This window comes from Ammodytes marinus (assembly GCF_949987685.1).
Source record: "Ammodytes marinus genome assembly, chromosome: 9".
NCBI classification, from domain to species: Eukaryota; Metazoa; Chordata; class Actinopteri; order Uranoscopiformes; family Ammodytidae; genus Ammodytes; species Ammodytes marinus.
Window position 1 is genome coordinate 12,421,553 of NC_137213.1, and position 19,806 is coordinate 12,441,358.

The following is a 19,806-nucleotide window of genomic DNA, read 5'->3' on the forward strand; positions in this document are numbered from 1 at the left end:
TTTCGTCATATAGAGACATGTGAACAAGGTAGTAGTTGAAACATGATTGTCGAGATGATGGTTCACTCGAATAATTTATCTTTTTCCAAATTTAATTGTGTTGTAGATTGTGAAAAATGTAAGCATCACCCATGTCACATGAGTGCAGTTAGAGGATAGACAGTCGAGCACTGTTTAGGCCCCACCCAAAGCAAATGAATCACAGCTTGATCATTCAACTGATTAAAATGGGGGGGATGACGCTTTGTTGATGTCCTGAGGGAAATTAGGTTGTCGAGGAAGACGGGAGGAACACAAACACTACAATGATAGAAATGGATGCTGGCGCTGCTGCAACTGGTGTCTAATGGCTTCTCCTTTAAAGTTATTAAAAGCAGTTTATATGCAATAAAACATTTTAGTTATTGATTTTGATAGTTTGATTTGATAGAGATTCAGGAAATGAAAGGGGGAAGAGAGAGAGAGATTGGGATGACAAGCAACAAAAGTCCCCAGTCGGGAGCTATTGAGCTTATATGCATGTAAAAAACCTTGTAGTGTTCTTCCACTAAGCAAGCAAATGGATCAGTCAGAGAAATGTTAAGACATCGACCATTTACCGTAAATATAAAATAGTGAGGCAGTTAGATTTAGTAGAAAAGTCTTTGTCTTTGAGGTCCTACTCAAAGGATCCAAGCAGCACTCAATCAAAGTTTACTTTGCTACACCATTGTCATACTTGAAAACTATAAGCCTTCCCAAATGGCAGAGAAAAAGCAACATAAGCCAAAGAAAGGGACTCAGTTGTTTTACATTGTGGTCTTTTAAACGGTTTCAGGAGCCTTTAGGGTTATTTAATTTACTTACCACATAAATGACAAGGAAGAGAAAAAAAAAATGCTAATAGTTTGGGCCTGTGCCATGTTATGTCTTACGCCTGTGTCTCCGTGTGTGTCTGCATAATTTGTCATGTCTCCAGGTAATTTGTGCCAACCTAGGAGAATGCACAACTGTGGACATTTGCATTCAGTAATTAATTTGTCAGAAGTAATTTTTCCTTTGCACTTGCTGCTTAATTAAAAACTAATATTAATAATTTGAATTAACCAGAATAATAATTAAATTCCAATCAATCCACAATTATTGCTCAGTGAAGTTTTAAATATTGGAAGCATCCAATGGCTCTCTGCTCATTTATTTTGATGTTTATCAGCCGCGTTAGGGTCTGGTTCAGTGGCGAGGTTGCTGTTGAACAGATGAGGTGTGGTGGTAATTACTTTCAGCTTTCGCACACATGCACGCACGCACGCACACACACACACACACACACATCATCGTCTTTAAATTTGCGATGTGTTTGTACTCTCTTATTTCCATCTATGTTTAAGCCCTCTGCTGTAGAGTAAGCACTTTGCGACAAATTTGTCGGAGAGGGAGCACTATAAATATATCTGATTCGACAGGTTTTTCAATACTTGAGCCGCAGAGTGAAAATAGAGAAGAAAAAAATCTCTATAAACTGCATTGTTGTTGTAGGACTGTAATACCTCCAAATCCCTTGTTTATAGTGTGTGTAAGTAGATCTGCCTCTCTCTGTGTGCCTCTGAAGACAGCGACAAGAGCTTTACTGTCATATTGTTGGGATCAAAATAACATGTTTCCACATTGTATATACACGGAGTAAAGCAAATAATAGGATACATATCCTGAATGTCCCATTGAATTAAACAATCATTTCTAATTCATATAGCAAAAGATAAGTATATTAAAAAGAACAATGATAGTTAATTGAGCAAAATAACAAAAAAGTGTGTGGACACCTTTACCTGCATTCCTGTGTGTAGTTTTGGTCTATGGGACTGATTTTTGGCACCACCCTTTACTATCAGTTTAGTGAAATCTTAATGCTCAAAACAAACAGTGATATTTTAGAGAATAGTTTGCTTCCAGCTATTATTTACTATCTATGGTGACAACACTTTTGGAAAGGCAGTTCCGTGGTTGACATGTTGATAACCCAAAGCATAAAGCCTGAGATCCATAAAGAAATGGTGTTCTCCCATTGGCGTGTAGAAGCTGCCCAAAGCCCCTGATTACCTCATTAATGCGTTTGCGGCTGAACTGGGGCAAATTCGTACAGCCAGGTGATTTCAAAATCCTGTTAAAAGTCTTCTCCAGTAGAGTGGAGGCTGCTATAGCAACATATTAATGCCCATGCTTTTGGAATTAGATGGTGTAATGTTTAGGTGTCGACATACTTATTTCTTTTAGGTGTTCATCTGCTCTTTGCCATAGAGTGTATTGAAAGATTAGACTCTCATATTTTTGGTGAATTTTTTGTTTTCTAGTAAACACCCTGTAGTTAATATAATCCAGGTACAACGCCAAGCAGATTATGTATTTAACAATTGACTGTGGTGTGTGTGTGTGTGTGTGTGTGTGTGTGTGTGTGTGTGTGTGTGTGTGTGTGTGTGTGTGTGTGTGTGTGTGTGTGTGTGTGTGTGTGTGTGTGTGTGTGTGTGTGTGTGTGTGTGTGTGTGTGTGTGTGTGTGTGTGTGTGTGTGTGTGTGTGTGTGTGTGTGTGTGTGTGTGTGTGTGTGTGTGTGTGTGTGTCCCAGGTTATGTCATTGTGTATTCTCTACAGATTACTTTTAGGGTCAAAAGGACATAATAACTGGGGTAGAAAAAGCTTTTGTTGGAATAAACGCTATAAAATGCCCTTCTGTAGTCTTTTATTGTGGTAGAATTTGGTAAAAAAAAAAGGGCTTTACCTAAAATTGCTTTCTGTCTCTCTTTCACACTTTTCAAGGCCCCATGCAGGAGACGGTCTTCGACTTCTGGCGGATGGTGTGGCAGGAGAACACGGCAGCTATCGTCATGGTGACCAACCTGGTGGAAGTGGGCAGGGTGGGTATTAATTACATGTTCGCTCTAACCACAGATCTCAAATAAGATTACCTTGCCCCCAGCTGACTTGACAGCCTGATTGTATCTCTTGGCAAAGGGAGCTATCTCCTGTGCGTGTGTCTTTGAACAGCAGTGCCCCAGATGTGTGTGTGTGTGTGTGTGTGTGTGTGTGTGTGTGTGTGTGTGTGATGGCTTAGTGAAGCGTGGGACTCCGGTGCCGCCAGCATTTTTTTTTCCATCTATCTGATCAGTGAGAAGTGAGAAGAAACTGATTGATGGCCTTCATTACCAGAGAGGCATCCAGGCAACTGACTACTGTTTCATCTGAGTGGCTCTATAACAGGAGATTATACTCTGCTTGCCGTAGCCGCCAGCTCCTGCCGGGCAGAAACATCTCTTAATGTTGTCCTTATTGAACACAAAAGGGGGACATAACCCCTTATTGAGTGGTTAGGAAGGTTCATAATGTTCAAACTAATGGTAGGGCCTTGACTTTCTCCTTTTGTTCACTACAGCATGTGGCGTGTGAGCCCCTTCTTCAGTCCTAATTTGTTCCACTTAACTCGCACCGTGGGTTCCTCCTGGTTAGGTTATAATCAAGAGAAAATGAAGGTCTTAACGTACAGTGTAATGCCTTGACTGCCGGGGGATTTTCTCCATGAGAATTTTAAACGCATTCCAACTGAAAAGCCCCTTTAAACAGAGCAGAGGAACACCTTGATTTAGCTGATGTGCGTTTTTTTCTCTTTTCCGGTTGGGCTTAAATGTAGCAGAGCTGATAGTGATTCATGGGCCCATCTCTAGGTAGCTCATTAGGCCGTTCCTCTCCAGTAGCTGAGCCTCAGCCTGGCCCGCCCCGCCCCACACCTGCTTAGCTGCGGTGGCGGTCCTCGGTGGGCCCTCCAAACCGTCTGGTATATGATCCTTGTCCAATGGCGGGCGGTAGGCACAGTTGGTCACAGTGACGGTGGCTCCCACAGAGGGGCCCCATAAAAATCACTCCGCCATATCGCAGCGGGCCATCTGCTCGGCACAGTTGCTGATGAACTCTGGGAAGTCCTGCCACTAACACACACACACACACACACACACACACACACACACACAGCCTGCCTCTGTCCCACTGGTTTCCACACACTGGGGCGGCGCTCGGCGTACTTTGATGTATGAGAGATTTGGTTTAGAAAGTAGTGTGTGCCGATGTGCCTGATGTTTGTTCCGCATACACTTTATCCATATGAGGGAATGAGTTTCCATTGCCGTGTACACACCCTCATAAGTCTGCCCCATGCAAAAGAACATCTGTGTGTATGTTGGCATAATTTAGCCCAAAGGCTAATTCCCTCTCCCCAAAAAAGCAGGCGTCTGATTCAGAGCGATCTAATAAGGTAATGGCTTTTGCCTAATTCAATCCGACTGGAAGCGGACGGTGGATTTTGTGATTGTCATCAGGGATTAGTCATCGAGGGGTGTGAGACAGAGAGGGACCTCAACGTCCCCTCTCTCTCTCTCTCTCTCTCTCTCTCTCTCTCTCTCTCTCTCTCTCTCTCTCTCACTCTCTCTCTTACTCTGTGACAGTCCCACAAAACCAAAATCTCATTTCATTCCTAATCAGCACACAGACTCCAGAAATGAAAATGTAATCTGGTTGTGGCTGATGTCGCATTTATCCCTCATCAGAAATTATCATTCTCTGATCATACCTCCATGATCTCAATCTCTATTACCAGCCGTACTCCCCCAGTATCAACAGTTTAATTGAACAGAGGGAAAAGGAGGGAGTGGGGGTAGGGGTGTAATTTTGCACTCTTATGATACCTAATACAAGTAATATTTCCAGTGGGACCTTTTAGATTTCTGTTGGGAAATCTGTTTCATACAGCTGAGGGGTTTATTTCATATCATTATTGGATTGTCATTATATCTCCATCATCCAACTGTATTACACAATTTTTATATATATATATTTATATATTGTCTATTTCTCATCACTGGTAGTCAAAAACTTAAGGTGGACCAATCCAACACCCCTCAGTACCTATTCTTCTCTATTCCACAGCTCCCTCTATCTACCTTTAGACTCATTTTCACTTTATGGATGTGCGAATGAAAAAAGCAATAATGTGAGAATGAGCTCTCCATCGATACATGAGATTCCCATTTGCAGCACATCCTTGACCACGGAGTTGAAACTAATAGGAAGAGAATCTCATTTTCACTTAAAGTGAAAGGTTTCAGAAACTGAAATATAGGGTGGCAGACGGCAGGTAATGTTATGCGATAATTATCTTTATAGAGGGGAAAATTATGACCTGGAAACTTGCAGACATTCAAATAATTGATATGAGCGTGTGCAGTGAAATAAAGGTGTGTGTGTGTGTGTGTGTGTGTGTGTGTGTGTGTGTGTGTGTGTGTGTGTGTGTGTGTGTGTGTGTGTGTGTGTGTGTGTGTGTGTGTGTGTGTGTGTGTGTGTGTGTGTGTGTGTGTGTGTGTGTGTGTGTGTGTGTGTGTGTGTGTGTGTGCGTGTGTAAATGGATTGCATTTAGCATACAGTATGTGTGCCTGTGGTTTCTAAAACAATCATTTTTGTCACTCTTAGGTAAAGTGCTGTAAGTACTGGCCCGATGACACAGAGATCTACAGAGACATCAAGGTGACGCTGATAGAGACGGAGCTGCTGTCGGAGTATGTCATCAGGACCTTTGCTGTAGAGAAGGTAGAGCCATTTTAACCTCTACTGGCCACTTAAATATTTGAAACAATACTCATACTTTTTCATCTTAAACCTCTAGCACACACACTCAGCCGGGAGATGCTCTGTGCTATAGGTCTCGACCCTTTGGCCATTGACTGAAGAAGTTATATCTAATGCGCGTCGGTCGTAAGCACCTTTTTAGAGCAGTTACTAGTTGCTCCAGGAGTGGGTCATCTTAAAGAGTATCTATGCCTCTGTGACTTGATTAAGAGCAATGCAACAGCAATGTAACTTCTGCCGCCAATTGTATTTTCAAATGTTATTCTGAAATGTCTTAGATTTCTCTTTATTTCTAATGTTTTCAACTAGCATCAACAAGTAGGATGACCCTGCAGGATGATCTGCGTCATTTCAGCTTTTCTTTATACTTTTTATTTTTATGTAACACAATTCTGAGATTTTAATAGTAATGGCATTTGGATTGTTAGGCTGGCATACACGTAGCTCCCACCCCCACATCATTTTCAAAAGGAATTGCACAAATTTCCGACAAAGCAAAATGTAAGCCACCAGAAGAATATGACCCTCTAACCATTCACTTTCTGCAGTTTCATTTTCAATATTTGTTCATTAATGTTGAACAACATAGTCATTTAAAGTTTTAAACTGTTCAAATGTGACTCATCGTCAACCACAGCAGCAGGCAATGAGTTCCCCTTAAAATTCCAAATGAATAAAACTGCAAAAATATTCTGTTTATATAATAAAATCCTTGTGCCCAGGTTTGAGATGTAACATATAATCCCGTCCTCTCAGAAAGGACGAGGCGTGACTGAGAAATGCCAAAGTAAAGTAATACGGCTACAGCAGCCTTGTACATCCTGTTTGCTGTCGGATAATGGAAACTTTGTTCAACCTTCTGCTCAACCTCGCCCATGTAGAGCGTGTTTGTATTCAATCCCACTTGGTATTTGCTTTAGAAGGACCTCTCGCACTCTATCATCTATCTCCTCACCACATGCCTGCCGTCTTCTGCTGCTCCGTGTGTGTTTAACACGATGACTCATGTGGGGTTTTTTTTTTTCAGAGAGGCGCTCATGAGATTCGGGAGATCCGACAGTTCCACTTCACGGGCTGGCCGGACCACGGCGTGCCCTACCACGCCACAGGCCTGCTGGGCTTCATTAGGAGAGTCAAGGCTAAGACCCTGACCAACGCCGGGCCCATGGTGGTTCACTGCAGGTTGGTGTGCGGCCTGGAACTGACCACTCTGCCCCATAGTTTAGTTTTTACTCTGTCTATCTCTATCCAGCCAGTGTGTATTTGTGTGTACCTATTCTCTGTGCTTACAGGTATTTGGTTGTATTTTTCTATTGTTTACTGGATACGTTCACAACTGTAGATCAAAGCCAATATTGAAGTGGCATACTAGAATATGAAGGATCAACTTAGAAAATATAAACAACACAATTTACTGATTTCCTATTTTGTTAGTCAGTCTTATTGTTACATAAAATAAATGTCTCCCTGTGTTCTTAAAGGCTCAGTTGACCAAAATGACAAAAACAAGAACAATTATGTTTTCAAAACAATTATACTAAAACAATCTATCTTCGCAGTGAGACACCATTAGTAAGTTAAGAATTGTCTTCGTACCCTTCAAAATATGCAAATATCTGAAAGGAAAAAATCTAAACTGAACACAACCAAATGAAAAAAATCTTTTAAATGTCATATGTCCTAAATATGTCTATAGTCCACCAAATATAAACAATGCTCTGTATTGCACCCCTGAGGCTTCCACTGTGTGTGTGTTTTCTCCTGTAGTGCCGGGGCTGGACGTACGGGCTGCTTCATAGTCATTGACATCATGCTGGACATGGCGGAGAGAGAGGGAGTGGTGGACATCTACAACTGTGTGAGGGAGCTGAGATCACGGAGGGTCAACATGGTCCAGACTGAGGTACGGTCAATTCGCTCCCACACTGGTCAGGCCTCAGTAAAGCTGGGTCTGTCCACGGACTCATCGATATCATAGGAATTCAGTTAGCATGCAGCTAGACAGGCTGTTGCCATCAAAACATGGATTAACTCACTATCTGCGAGTAATTCTTGCCATAAGCCCTTTACTTTTCTTGTGCTCCAGAACAAATGCTCAAAATGAATAGCATAGAAGCCATTGTTTCCCCAAAAAAAAGGTTTTATTTTCTGCCAAAATATATCAGTACCCGACATTTATTCGTCAATAATTCTGTCAGGGGAAGCGATCCATTCGGTAAAGGTTTTCAACCGTTATGCCAGTGACTGATGATGCCCATTATGTTTCAAAATGCAGTATAATTAGTTTAAATGTTCAGCTGTCATTCATTTTTCTAGTGCCCCCTTCAAGTGTTGCATATTTCAAACGGAATATATTCCCTAATGTAACTAAATGATCCAAATTATAATTGACCCGTCTGATGGGCTGCAGGGCAAGTGCTCATCAGCGCTTGTTCTAACCCGCATTAAATATCAGATGAATGGTGTTTATATTTACAGCAGATGTATTTACGGCGGCGGCTCTACATTTTTATGATCATTTCTCACAGAAGACATTTATTGAAGTGCACACACCCCAGCCATTTCCCAGGATGCTAAGCACAAGTGCTTGCCAGTACATGCTATAATAAAATGGTTTAGAGGCTTGTAACTTGAGTGCATTTAGCTGCTAGTGATGGCTGAGAAACATCCCCGGCTCATCCTCCCAGCTTTATGCCGGCGTAGGCCACAAAAAGGACTTTGCGCTTTCTGCACACCGGCCATCTGGAGGTGTCCATAGTCTCGTTGGATGCATCATTTCACCGTAATTCCCTTTAAATCACAAGCATCATTGGACTTAATGGGCAAATGTTTCATCGTTGACGTCCGAATCGGGATTTGAGTAACTGGAGACCAAATGTTGTTCAGTCTGAGTCAGTCTCCTCAAGTTCAGTGACCTTCAGAGTGTGTGTGTGTGTGTGTGTATTTGTGTGTTTGTATGTGTGTGTGTTTTCCCTCACAGGTGTTCAGGGCTCGTTGGCACGGCTCCTCATCCCGCGGCCAGACACTAAGGCTGCGTTCCAAATCGCATACTCTTTCTTTCTTTTTTTCTATTCTACATACTACAGCTGATCATAAGATGTATGTAGTTTGCATGCAGTAGGCATACAATTGGGACATACTTTTCCTTATTTATTTCATCATTACATCGCGCCATTGAACTCGCCTCTTGCTTATATATCTGTCCTATTGCTGGTAGTTTTACCTCGGAGGCTCTGTGGATGTGACATCCCCTGCGGTGCGCATTGGATTGTGGGTCAGAGTCTCCCAAAAAGCATGCTGATTTCCACACTAAAAGGCCTCCGGGTATTTTTAAGCATGCTGCATCTGACCACAAGAATTGGTCCATCCTAAATCTTTTATTCTACCATACTAAATAGCAGGGAAGTATGGGTATTGGAACGCAGAGCCCACTCTCCGACGGGGTTCGATCTGTCCACAGAAATGAAAATCTGTTGTTTTTAGTTTATGAGCTCTGATAAGATCTGTAATGTTGTAGATTCTGGTTGGAGTGAGCCATTCAAACTCCCAGGTCAACGGTTCACATTCTGCACTATAGACCTAACAAATGGCACAACGTGTTTCCCTGCCAATCTGTAAATCAGTGACCCCTGTGCCTGTGTGCATGTGTGCGGATTTTGGTCCAAAGTGACAAGGGAGTGTCGGCTGAAAATGTCATTTCAGAAAAGATTTGCATCAAGCCTGGAGCTGTGTCACCATGTCGATTGCTTGACTGACATATGCAAGGAGGAGGAAATGTGTCGAGATTTGTAGTCTTGTTGTGCAGGATGTTTTTGTTATTATTTCATCAACCTAGTTCATGCCTTATTTTAGTTTAGTTTATTAGGACCCCCATTAGCTACAGCAGGGCTGCAGTTATCACTTCCGGGGTCTGCCACATATTCAGAATAACACAATACAGAGCATAACAACAGAGAACATTAAAATCAAACCAAAAGCATGAAAATCAAATCAAAAGTAAATAAAAAATGCCTTGATTATGCAAATAAGGATGATGGGGATTCATCTTTGCTAGGGTCCCCACGTTTTTTATGAAAATCCTGAAAAGGTCACGAAATTCCTCGGCCTCTAAATATTTTTAAATAAAGTTTTAGAATAGAATTAAATCAGCCTATGTACCACAGAAATGCAAAACATATGTAATGTGACCTTTGAACATCGACAATGACAAATATTAGTCATACAAGCCGCCTTAGGGGTAAAGAATAACCACGGTAAGGTCGTGGAAAGGTCATTGCTTTCTTCTGGCAAAAACTGCAGAGCAACACTGGCTCATGCATTATTGCTGCTAGTAAAAAAAAAAAAAAATCATGTTTGTTGTCATGAGTTTTGGAAGCCTGACAGATCCGCAATGAGGATGCCGTTTCTTGCAGGAGCAGTATGTGTTCATCCACGACGCCATTTTGGAGGCGTGTCTGTGCGGCGACACCACCATCCCCGCCGGTCAGCTGCGCTCCGTGTACTACGACATGAACCGCCTGGACCCGCAGACCAACTCCAGCCCCATTAAAGAGGAGTTCAGGGTGAGCAAGCAAGTTGAAATGTAATGCGGTAAATAAATCACTGTATGCAAATCCCTAATAAGGCATTAGTGTAGGATAAGTTCAAAACAACAGTAAACATATTTTCTGTTGATGAATGGCCCAGTCCCCCCTCTGGGGCCAATCAGCTGCAAAGTGTGTCACCTTGCTCTAAAGGTGGAGTTGGTGTATCTGGAGAATGCTTGTTGTCAAAATCACTTTTTGTCAAAATCAGTTATTAATATCTTCTTGCGAACCTGTCAGTAGCCTACTGTGTGCGCACAAAATGCAAAAAATACAGTGTTAATATATAGCCTACGCTCTGCTTCGGTGGGCTCCTTTGTTTACATACCCATTGTTTACACACCATTTTAAAGTGCATAGACTGTGTATTAACAGCAGATTTTTGTTACACGGTACAGAGAGGTAAAGAATCATGAGATGATATTCACTGATTTTGACAAAAAGTTTCTAGAATTGATGACTCCACCTTTTAATATGCAGTAGTAGCACCCCTCATCACACCAATCAGAGTTATATGGGATGCATCGCCCCCCCCCCCCCCCCCCCCCTCCCCCCTTTGGTTTTCATCACAGTCACATCGGGGGAGTCATAGCTATCGCTAATGTAACTGATTAAAGAATTGCATTGTTAATCACAATATTGGGAGATAATTAGCACACACGAGCCCCAAGTGCCTACCTTCCTGCTTTCGGTACATTACGACAGTGTGTAATTCTGTTCCAACTCTGACAGACTCTGAACATGGTGACTCCCACGCTGCGAGTGGAAGACTGCAGCATCGCCCTGCTGCCCAGGAACCACGAGAAGAACCGCTGTATGGACGTCCTTCCTCCAGACCGCTGTCTCCCTTTCCTCATCACCATCGACGGGGAGAGCTCCAACTACATCAATGCTGCCCTCATGGATGTAAGAGTCAAACACACACACAGCAATACTCACTGGCATTCCCTTACAGTCGGTAATGGTTAATATGGACTCCACTTCTATTGCACTTTTTCACTGATTTTCTCAGACTCAAAGCACTTTACATTGTTTAGCCTCATTCACACATTCACAAACACAGAGTCATACATCAATGGCAGCAGCTACCACGCAGGGTGCAAGCTAACCATCGGGAGCAATTTGGGGTTCAGTCACTTGCCCAGGGACACTTTGACATGTGGCGGGAGACGGGGAATCGAACGGATTACCATCCTTTATCTGCTTAGCCACTGTCGCCCCAAAAGGAGCATTTCAGCAATATTGGATTTCTTGCTAATTGAAACCCTGTAATGATAAAGTGGAATATTGACACTGAGTAACAAGGTAGAAAAGTGAAGTTGCCTTCACTGTACGAGCTGAAACCTTCCCACATGTTCTTTTCAAACGCTAATCAGTGATGTCAAAGCAGGTTTTTTGCCATTGACTGTCAATCTAAAACGTCATGGTTTATTAAGGCTATTGTGCATGTCAGCGGCGATGTTGGGATTTCAGATTTTTCTTTGTGTGACTTATATTGCTAATGTTTTTAAAATACCGTAACATTATTTGATGGAAAATAATAGTTTTCTGCTTTGGAAATCCATTCTGGCTGTGCTGAATATATTTTAAACTCAGTTCAAGGATGTAAGACCACCAGATAAAAGGATGTAGATTGAGATTTAAAGGGACAAGCATCACAAAACTATGCAAAAAAAAAGAGGCAAAAAACATCAAAATATATCAAATTTAATTTGATATGCCCCAGACACACACCCACAAAAGAGAAGGCATACTCAAACTCAAGGACTACGTAAATTAGAATGTATTGTGCTCTAATACCAGAGGAAACATCGAAAATAAATACATGAGGAGAATATTTGTAAGTGGAGTCAGGCCTTTTTTACGAAACCAAGGACTTGAGACTTGATTGCAAAAATGATTCCAAACACAATTTGACCCTGGAAACGGCAGTTAACCAAATACACTCACCTTAGGGTCCATTAAGTGTCTTTTTTCTGGAGGTTGTACAAACTTTACAAAATATTCATCAGGAGATGCAGTTTTTTTTCTTTAATTTCTGTTTTTTGCTGAGGAGTAGTTGTCCCTATTGGCTTTAAAGAAAGAACATTAATTAATTTTCAACCTTGGAATCGCCATGTCACAAAACAAGCTGAATTCAAACATTATACATTTCAGGACAACTTGTAATAATCCATCTGCTTATGAAGATCATATGATTTGCTCAGAGTTCAAGAACAACTACAAAGACAGTGAGGTGGGATTGTTTTGTCTGGTATTAACATGGATTTTAAAGAAATATTTTCAAATACTAATTTTACTTCATCTTAATTTGACCTGGCCCTAGTGGACATACATGAAACTTGACATTGACCCTGAATCAACATCCATGTTCTCCGCCTCAGTAACTAAAACGCTCCACGAGACACAACGTTAACCCTAAATGCAATGCATATCAGTTTGATTTATTCAGGGTATAGACCTGACAAAGAACACCTTGACAACGCACCTGTCCAGTGATGGACTTTTTGGCTCCTGCCTGGATTGAGCAGGTGACCCGTTCTCAGGTACAGGATCCTCTCAGAAGCCAGAAACTACATTAAAGTGCAGCGGTCTAATTCAATCTCCCTAGACATGGAATCTCCATTAGAAAAACTTACACTCAGGCACTGTTAGCCAGGGCAGACGATTGAGGTCATTTCAAAAATAGTTATTGTATTATTCTTGGTAAATTGTCAGCTTACGTACTATATAATATGCATGAGGTGTATTTAGCTCTTTTTCAAATCTTTCTTTTTTTTCTGCCTCCCTCTCTTCTCTAGAGCTACAAGCAGCCTTCGGCGTTCATAGTGACCCAGCACCCGTTGCCTAACACAGTGAAGGACTTCTGGAGACTGGTGCTGGACTACCACTGCACATCTATAGTAATGCTCAACGACGTGGACCCCGCACAGGTAAACCCGACCTGATACGTGTGCATAAACAAAACAAACCACAAACAAAAATACTGAGGTGAAATATGGCCAAACCCCACTGTTAGACATCTTTATTGGGATGAATAAAAGACGGCAATAGGCAGAAATGAACATTTTACATCGCATTTCATATAAATTATTTGACACTTTTATCCAAATCACCTTCCAATTTGAGGTTTTCAGATAACATGAAGTATCCAATGGGTTTATGGGTATTGAAGTTTATTGCGCTGCGAGACTCTATGGTCCATTCTATAAAAAGCCATCACTGCATGACTTCCTATTAACATTACTGCACTCTCCAAAAGTCAGATGTATCTGCAACTATGTGTCAAGTGATGGTGCGTTAAAGGGATAGTTCAATATTGTTGAAGTGGGGTTGTATGAGGTACTTATGCATAGTTAGTCTGTTACCTTATGGAGATGGCACAGCCACTTAGGAATAATTGTCTTGTCAGCCCTATTTTTACGTAAAAATATGAAATTAAACATTAAGGAAAGTAACAGAAAACATTACCTCAGTGTCCTCAATTGTACATTATAGCTACCTTATTTCAAACATATTCTCTATACACACACACACACTGTATAGAGAATATGTTTGAAATAAGGTAGATGCTGCGGATTGGGAGAGGACTTGCAGATCGGAGAGAAATAAGGCCTGCGGAAGAGAGACTCTCCAGCTTTCTCAGCCTGAGGCTCTGTCATAACACCCGGGGATCAAAGCCTGAAGCCAGGCTCCTCTCCCCATCCAAATCCCCTTTTCCCTGGGAGACCAACCCACTGGCTGGCTGGATAGAAAAGGCCTTTCATTCAATATTCTCACTGTAGCCAGCCAGCCAGCAAGCCAGCCAAGGAAACAGCACAGGTGTGAAGGGAGGGAGGGAGGGAGGAAGGGAGGGGGGGGATATATAGATGTAGATATAGACATGGGAAGTGGAGGTTTACCATCTTTGCCCATCAGCGTCTTTTGTATTTGCATCTGTTGAGTTTTGTCGAGTTTTTGACAGGCCTCTCAAAGGAAGCTTGAAGGTGATGCGTTCGTATATGCGTTTGTGCTTTTTCGAAAGTGAGCGTACGTTTGTGTTTCCATCTGTGTTTACCTGATATTTGCATCTTTCTCAGGTAGTTTTTTTTCCCTCCCTCGTTTGCTCTTGACTCAGCATGTAGACATGTCTGTCAGTGCACAATCCCCCCATCTGTTTGTGTGCGCTTCCACTAGTCTTATTTAGCGCTGGGAGGCCGGCGCTGTGCTCTGCAGGTGCATGTTCTTAACTTGGGCTTTTCTCTCCCGAGGTGCGGATATAAAGGGGAGATTTTGTTTCTTATGATTTTTCTTTTCCACAATGCTGCCACAGCAGTCAACACCACTGGCAATGACTGCTGCTTTGCAATGGTTTTAATTGAGGTCTACAGTTTCAGATTATTTATTATTTTACATTAGTATGTTGAGCAATGTTTCAAATAATATTCCACTGCTTAAACATAACGAAATATAGTCAGGTCTTACCCAAAGCCAAAGGTGTGCTTCTTCAAATAACTTGTTTTGTCGGTCCAGCAATTGAACAGGTAAAAGTATTCCTTCTACAATGTAATCCAGTGCTTACACTTTGAAAGCTAAAACCACATCCATTGGGTAGCATTATGCTAGAAATATAACTGTTTCTCAACCAGTGTAGCGCAGGAAAATACATCTGGAGTTGCCAGGGGGGGACGTGGAAATATTGATCAAGAGCTTAACAAATACTTCAACAACAATTATGCTTCAATAAGTAATGATTCAATTAAACAATGATTATCCACATATTGAGTGAGCTGTAACAGCTGAAATACATGGGGTTTCACTCTGAGTGTTTAGAAAAATAGGTCAGAATTGAACAGGGAAGTCAGGGGAAACGGTTTGCTAAAAGTAATGAAAAAAGGTGAAATGGCTAAAAGTAATAGGTAAATTGTTTCAATAAATATAGATAAACACCGATAAAATAGTTGCAGTTGCTAAAAGTCATAGCAACGTGGTAAGCAATGGTTAAACTGTTGAAGTAGATGGCTAAATAAATTCATCTATTATCAAAATTGTTGTCCTTTCATTATTAATCAATAAAAAAAAATCTTAACTGAGTGGATTTGGATTTTCTGTCAGCCTGAGAAATAAGCTTTTAAGATGGTGTGTGTGTGTGTGTGTGTGTGTGTGTGTGTGTGTGTGTGTGTGTGTGTGTGTGTGTGTGTGTGTGTGTGTGTGTGTGTGTGTGTGTGTGTGTGTGTGTGTGTGTGTGTGTGTGTGTGTGTGTGTGTGTTTTTTTTTGAGGAGATGAGAACAATTTGGGGATATTTTCAAGGAATGTCTTGATTTTCTGAACAAAGGGTCAGTTGAATGGGAGAATGCTTGCACTCATCTGTGCTTAGAGTTTGGTATTCCCAAACTATATTGAAGTTTTTGTCTGAATGTTCTTTCGTGAATAAGCCATTCATAGTACTTTCAAAGGAAGCCCTTCACATTGAATGAATTCACCTGCCTTCTCTCTATCTCCGTATGATTCATATTCATATTCCTACTTGAAGTCAATGTTACTGGCTTGACTATGTATAGTTTAGATTCTGAAACTAATGAATCTTCCATTTTTTCTGTCTTTCTTGTGTGTTTTTCTTATGTATGTGTGTGTACGTGTGTGTGTGTACGTATGTATGTGTGAACCTGTGTGTGTGTGTGTGTGTGTACGTGTCTATTTTGTTTAGTTGTGCCCACAGTACTGGCCAGAGAACGGAGTCCACCGTCACGGACCCATCCAGGTGGAGTTTGTCTCTGCCGACTTGGAGGAGGACATCATCAGCAGAATATTCCGGATCTACAACGCAGCACGGGTACGTAGGGCAACACAGCAGGGTCAAACTTCAAAACGGGAAAATCCTCTTTCATTAAGGACAAAAGAACAGATGCTTCATTTATTTCATGTCGCTTGTTTTCTGCTCTGCCCTTTTGTCTTATTTTTCATTTTTGTCACTTTTATAACTCGTCTGACCTCCCCGTGGCGATCACAACAGCCAATTTATTCAGTGACTGGCGACATCACACATACAACTCGTATGTCGGCCCTGTCCATTCAAGCTGTGCAGAGGCAGAGTCATTCTGTTCTTTAACTATGCCGCTGCTTCGGCGATAGGACCGAGGTGCGATAGTCCAAAAATCACATTTCTGTCAGGGAGCTTGAGAAATGTTCACACATCATTAAAAAAAGGAAGAAACCAAGTTGAACTTTCCGACCGCCGTGCCACAATCAACACCTTTTCAGTAGAGCAAGAATCTACTTGAAAGGGTCACTTCACCTAACTAACAATGAAATACATGGTCACACTCGCTCATTAACTGTAAGCCAGCCACATGGATCGTTATGGTTTTATTTGTCCACGTGTTGAATACTCAATACATGTACAAAACACAATCTGTGTTTTCATAAGCAATGTCCTTGAGAAGAATGAAGAATAGTCTAAAAAAGGACCAAGGACGCTGTTGACAGTGTGTTGACCATCAAGAGTAACAAGGATGCTGTTTATGAAAAGAAGTTGTTGAACAAGTTTCAAATTTCATATTTCCGTTACATGAGCACAACAAACCAAATTCAATTCACCTTTTATTGGAGTGGAGAAATAAATCTCACAACTTTGGCAAATAAAACCAAAACTATCTGTGCTAAATACTATTACACGTACGTCAGAATATTATTTATTTTTAATTTTTTGGGTGAACTGACCCTTTATCTTTGAACTGCTAGACATCACTGCACAGAAGGGTTTGTGACCCATGCCGTCGCCTGCAATCACCTGCGTAAGCTCCTTACCCCTACAGTCTGCACGCGATTATCAATAATCACTCTTCATAGAAACCTGTTGGAACGGCTTTCGGACGACACAGGCATAGGCTGCATTTCAAGGCGAGACACGGCAGGAAAAGCATAGTGTTATCAAGCATTGGTCAATTTAGAGATACGAGTCTTCTTTCATACTCGTATAATTAAAAGGTCCAAAATGTACATTTAGGTGTTTTTTGCTTAAGCTTGTATGTTTGGGTCTGTATATTTCCACATAACATTGGCAATACTCTGAACCAAAGTTTCATGATGCTATCTATAACATTGTTTTCCCTGTTGACCTGCAGTGTCTCGCCTTAAGTGAACCATGGTCTAATCACACTTGATCACTTATGATCAAGTGTTATTGACCAATATGTCTGATGGTGATTTAAAGGGCCTCCATATTTGATCTTAACTATCTGTCTCCAGGCGTTACTATGCTCATCTATCACCCCGTCATATCGTTCCCCCTTTCACCAGCTCTTGTCCTACTTGTCGCCATGGCGGCTTAGCTTAGCCCTACTTCTTCTTGTCACACATAACAGTCTGATAGCATCTGTGCACCGCAGCGATTAGCTCCCCACTCTGTGTGTGTTAACCTGGGATAACCGGTGTGTGTGTGTTTCCTTGCCTTCCCCCCCTTCCAGCCTCAGGACGGCTACCGGATGGTGCAGCAGTTCCAGTTCCTGGGCTGGCCCATGTACAGAGACACGCCCATGTCCAAGCGCTCCTTCCTCAAGCTCATTCGACAGGTGGACAAGTGGCAGGAGGAGTACGACGGGGGCGAGGGCCGCACTGTGGTCCACTGTCTGTAAGTCATCTCAACACTCATAGGGAAGAGAGCGGAGTTCATTCAGTGATGGCATTAGAAATGAAACATCTCCACCTACTGACCAAAGAGCTTTACTGCATCCACTCCTTAAGCACGCTGTCAGCTTTAGTTTCATCCCTAGCCCTTCCATTCAACTCAATTTTTATTCAGAGGTGCACTTTGTGATTTTGGGTGTGTCAGAGAAGTGAACATTTACTAAGGTATATTCTCATAACTGAATAAACAAACTTTACTCACAGGAAAATTGGATCCCTGGAACACTGTTTTCAAGAAAACATTTATTTTAAAGATTCAGTGTGTAGAATTTGTATTGGACTTGGTAGAAAATGGAATATAATATTCATCAGCATCTTTTGCTTAGTGTATAATCTTTATATCTACATAGGAGCGGGGTGCTGAGGCCATTATGTTGCACCATGCATTTTTCTATAGTAGCACAGAATGGACAAACATGGCAGCTTTACGTGTTTATATATATATACAGTATATTGGGTGTCCTGGGGAAAATGCACCTGTTGAAAGACCAAGAAAAAGTATTATAGAATAAATACATCTTCACTTCATCGCTTGATATTGTGGAAAGACTTGAGGCACTGTTGGATGATGCCCTCTTTAGCTACTAGCTTCTCGTCCTTGACGCCCATCGTGACTTATGTACATTTTCTAAAAGGGAGGAGTTAGCTGAAATATTACACACTGTGCCTTTAACTCAACTTGAATTATATTTAGTTTTCTCATACGTGTATTCTTTGTGGCAACTCATAGGAACGGAGGCGGCCGCAGTGGGACGTTTTGTGCCATCAGCATCGTGTGTGAGATGCTTCAACACCAGCGCTCCGTGGACGTTTTCCACGCTGTCAAAACACTACGGAACAATAAACCCAACATGGTGGACCTACTGGTAAGACACCTTGCAGGAGTATATTATGTCAGACTTGGATGAAGTTCTAGTATTTTCCAATAACTGTTACAGTTCATTATAACCTCACAATGTAACCAGATGGTATTCCAAGTAGGTACTCTCCTGCAATAGCATCTTTCCATTAGACCCTCCATATTGTTGCTAGCTTCTGATGCAGGACTTCTGTCATGAATGATCTATTTCAAACCTGGGTGAAGATAATTCTGATCACAAGTTGTTTTGCAGATTAGTTAGTACTCCCTCTGTCAATATAATAAACGTGCTAAATAAGAGTATCGTCCCTTTAAAAGTCACTGGAAACTGCTTTCTTGTGGCGGATTAGTTCACCGATTTACATGCCCCTCATCGAGAGGTTGTACAGTTGTGTTCAAAATAATAGCAGTGTGTTTAGAAAATTGAGTAAAGATCAAAATCCTAATAATAGATTTTATTTCCAAACACGCAAATGCATTGGGGACATTGCACATTCTATTCCAACTCCAAATATGAATAAAAATGTGTCAAATGTTTCTTCATCTTTACAAAAAGGAATGAATATGAATGAATATTAGACTGTTAAAAAAAATAGCAGTGTCTGCATTTTTCTTTACAACTCAAACATTTACTGTATCAACTGAAACATGCATGAAGATTTAGCTTTCCTATGAATCACTGAACTAATATTTAGTTGTAGGCTATAACCTCTGTTTCTGAGAACTACTTCACATCTGTGTTGCATGGAGTCGACCAACTCTAAATGGCACCTGTGAACAGGTGTTTCAGCCCAGGACGATTGGACTACATTCCACAATTCCTCTGCATTTCTTGGTTTTGCCTCAAAAACAGTATTTTTGATGTCACCACATAGGTTTTCTATTGGATTAAAGCCACTACGAGTAAAATGGCACGTTGGCGGCCCCTTTGGACAAAAGCGGTAGTATTTTTACGACGCCAGCTGTCGTGAAGCTGTTTTCTAGCTCGTGCCGGGCGTGCGAGATTCAAATGATCAGGAAGCAATATAGTGCATGTCCGTGTGTTGAAAGTGTGAGG

General features: G+C 41.5%; 1 protein-coding gene across 1 annotated transcript in view; it reads left to right on the plus strand.

Moving 5' to 3' along the window:
• The window catches only part of LOC307255153 (receptor-type tyrosine-protein phosphatase mu), a gene marked incomplete at both ends in the record, with an annotated part of 168,280 nt that overhangs the window by 146,070 nt on the left and 2,404 nt on the right, over positions 1-19,806 (plus strand). Inside the window, 10 exons of the mRNA XM_080033786.1 lie at positions 2,789-2,886; positions 5,486-5,602; positions 6,669-6,823; positions 7,409-7,544; positions 10,054-10,203; positions 10,957-11,130; positions 13,026-13,157; positions 15,912-16,037; positions 17,671-17,834; positions 18,621-18,756. Of these exons, the coding sequence (XP_079889912.1) occupies positions 2,789-2,886; positions 5,486-5,602; positions 6,669-6,823; positions 7,409-7,544; positions 10,054-10,203; positions 10,957-11,130; positions 13,026-13,157; positions 15,912-16,037; positions 17,671-17,834; positions 18,621-18,756 (1,388 nt within the window). The remainder of the gene's footprint in view (positions 1-2,788; positions 2,887-5,485; positions 5,603-6,668; positions 6,824-7,408; positions 7,545-10,053; positions 10,204-10,956; positions 11,131-13,025; positions 13,158-15,911; positions 16,038-17,670; positions 17,835-18,620; positions 18,757-19,806) is intronic.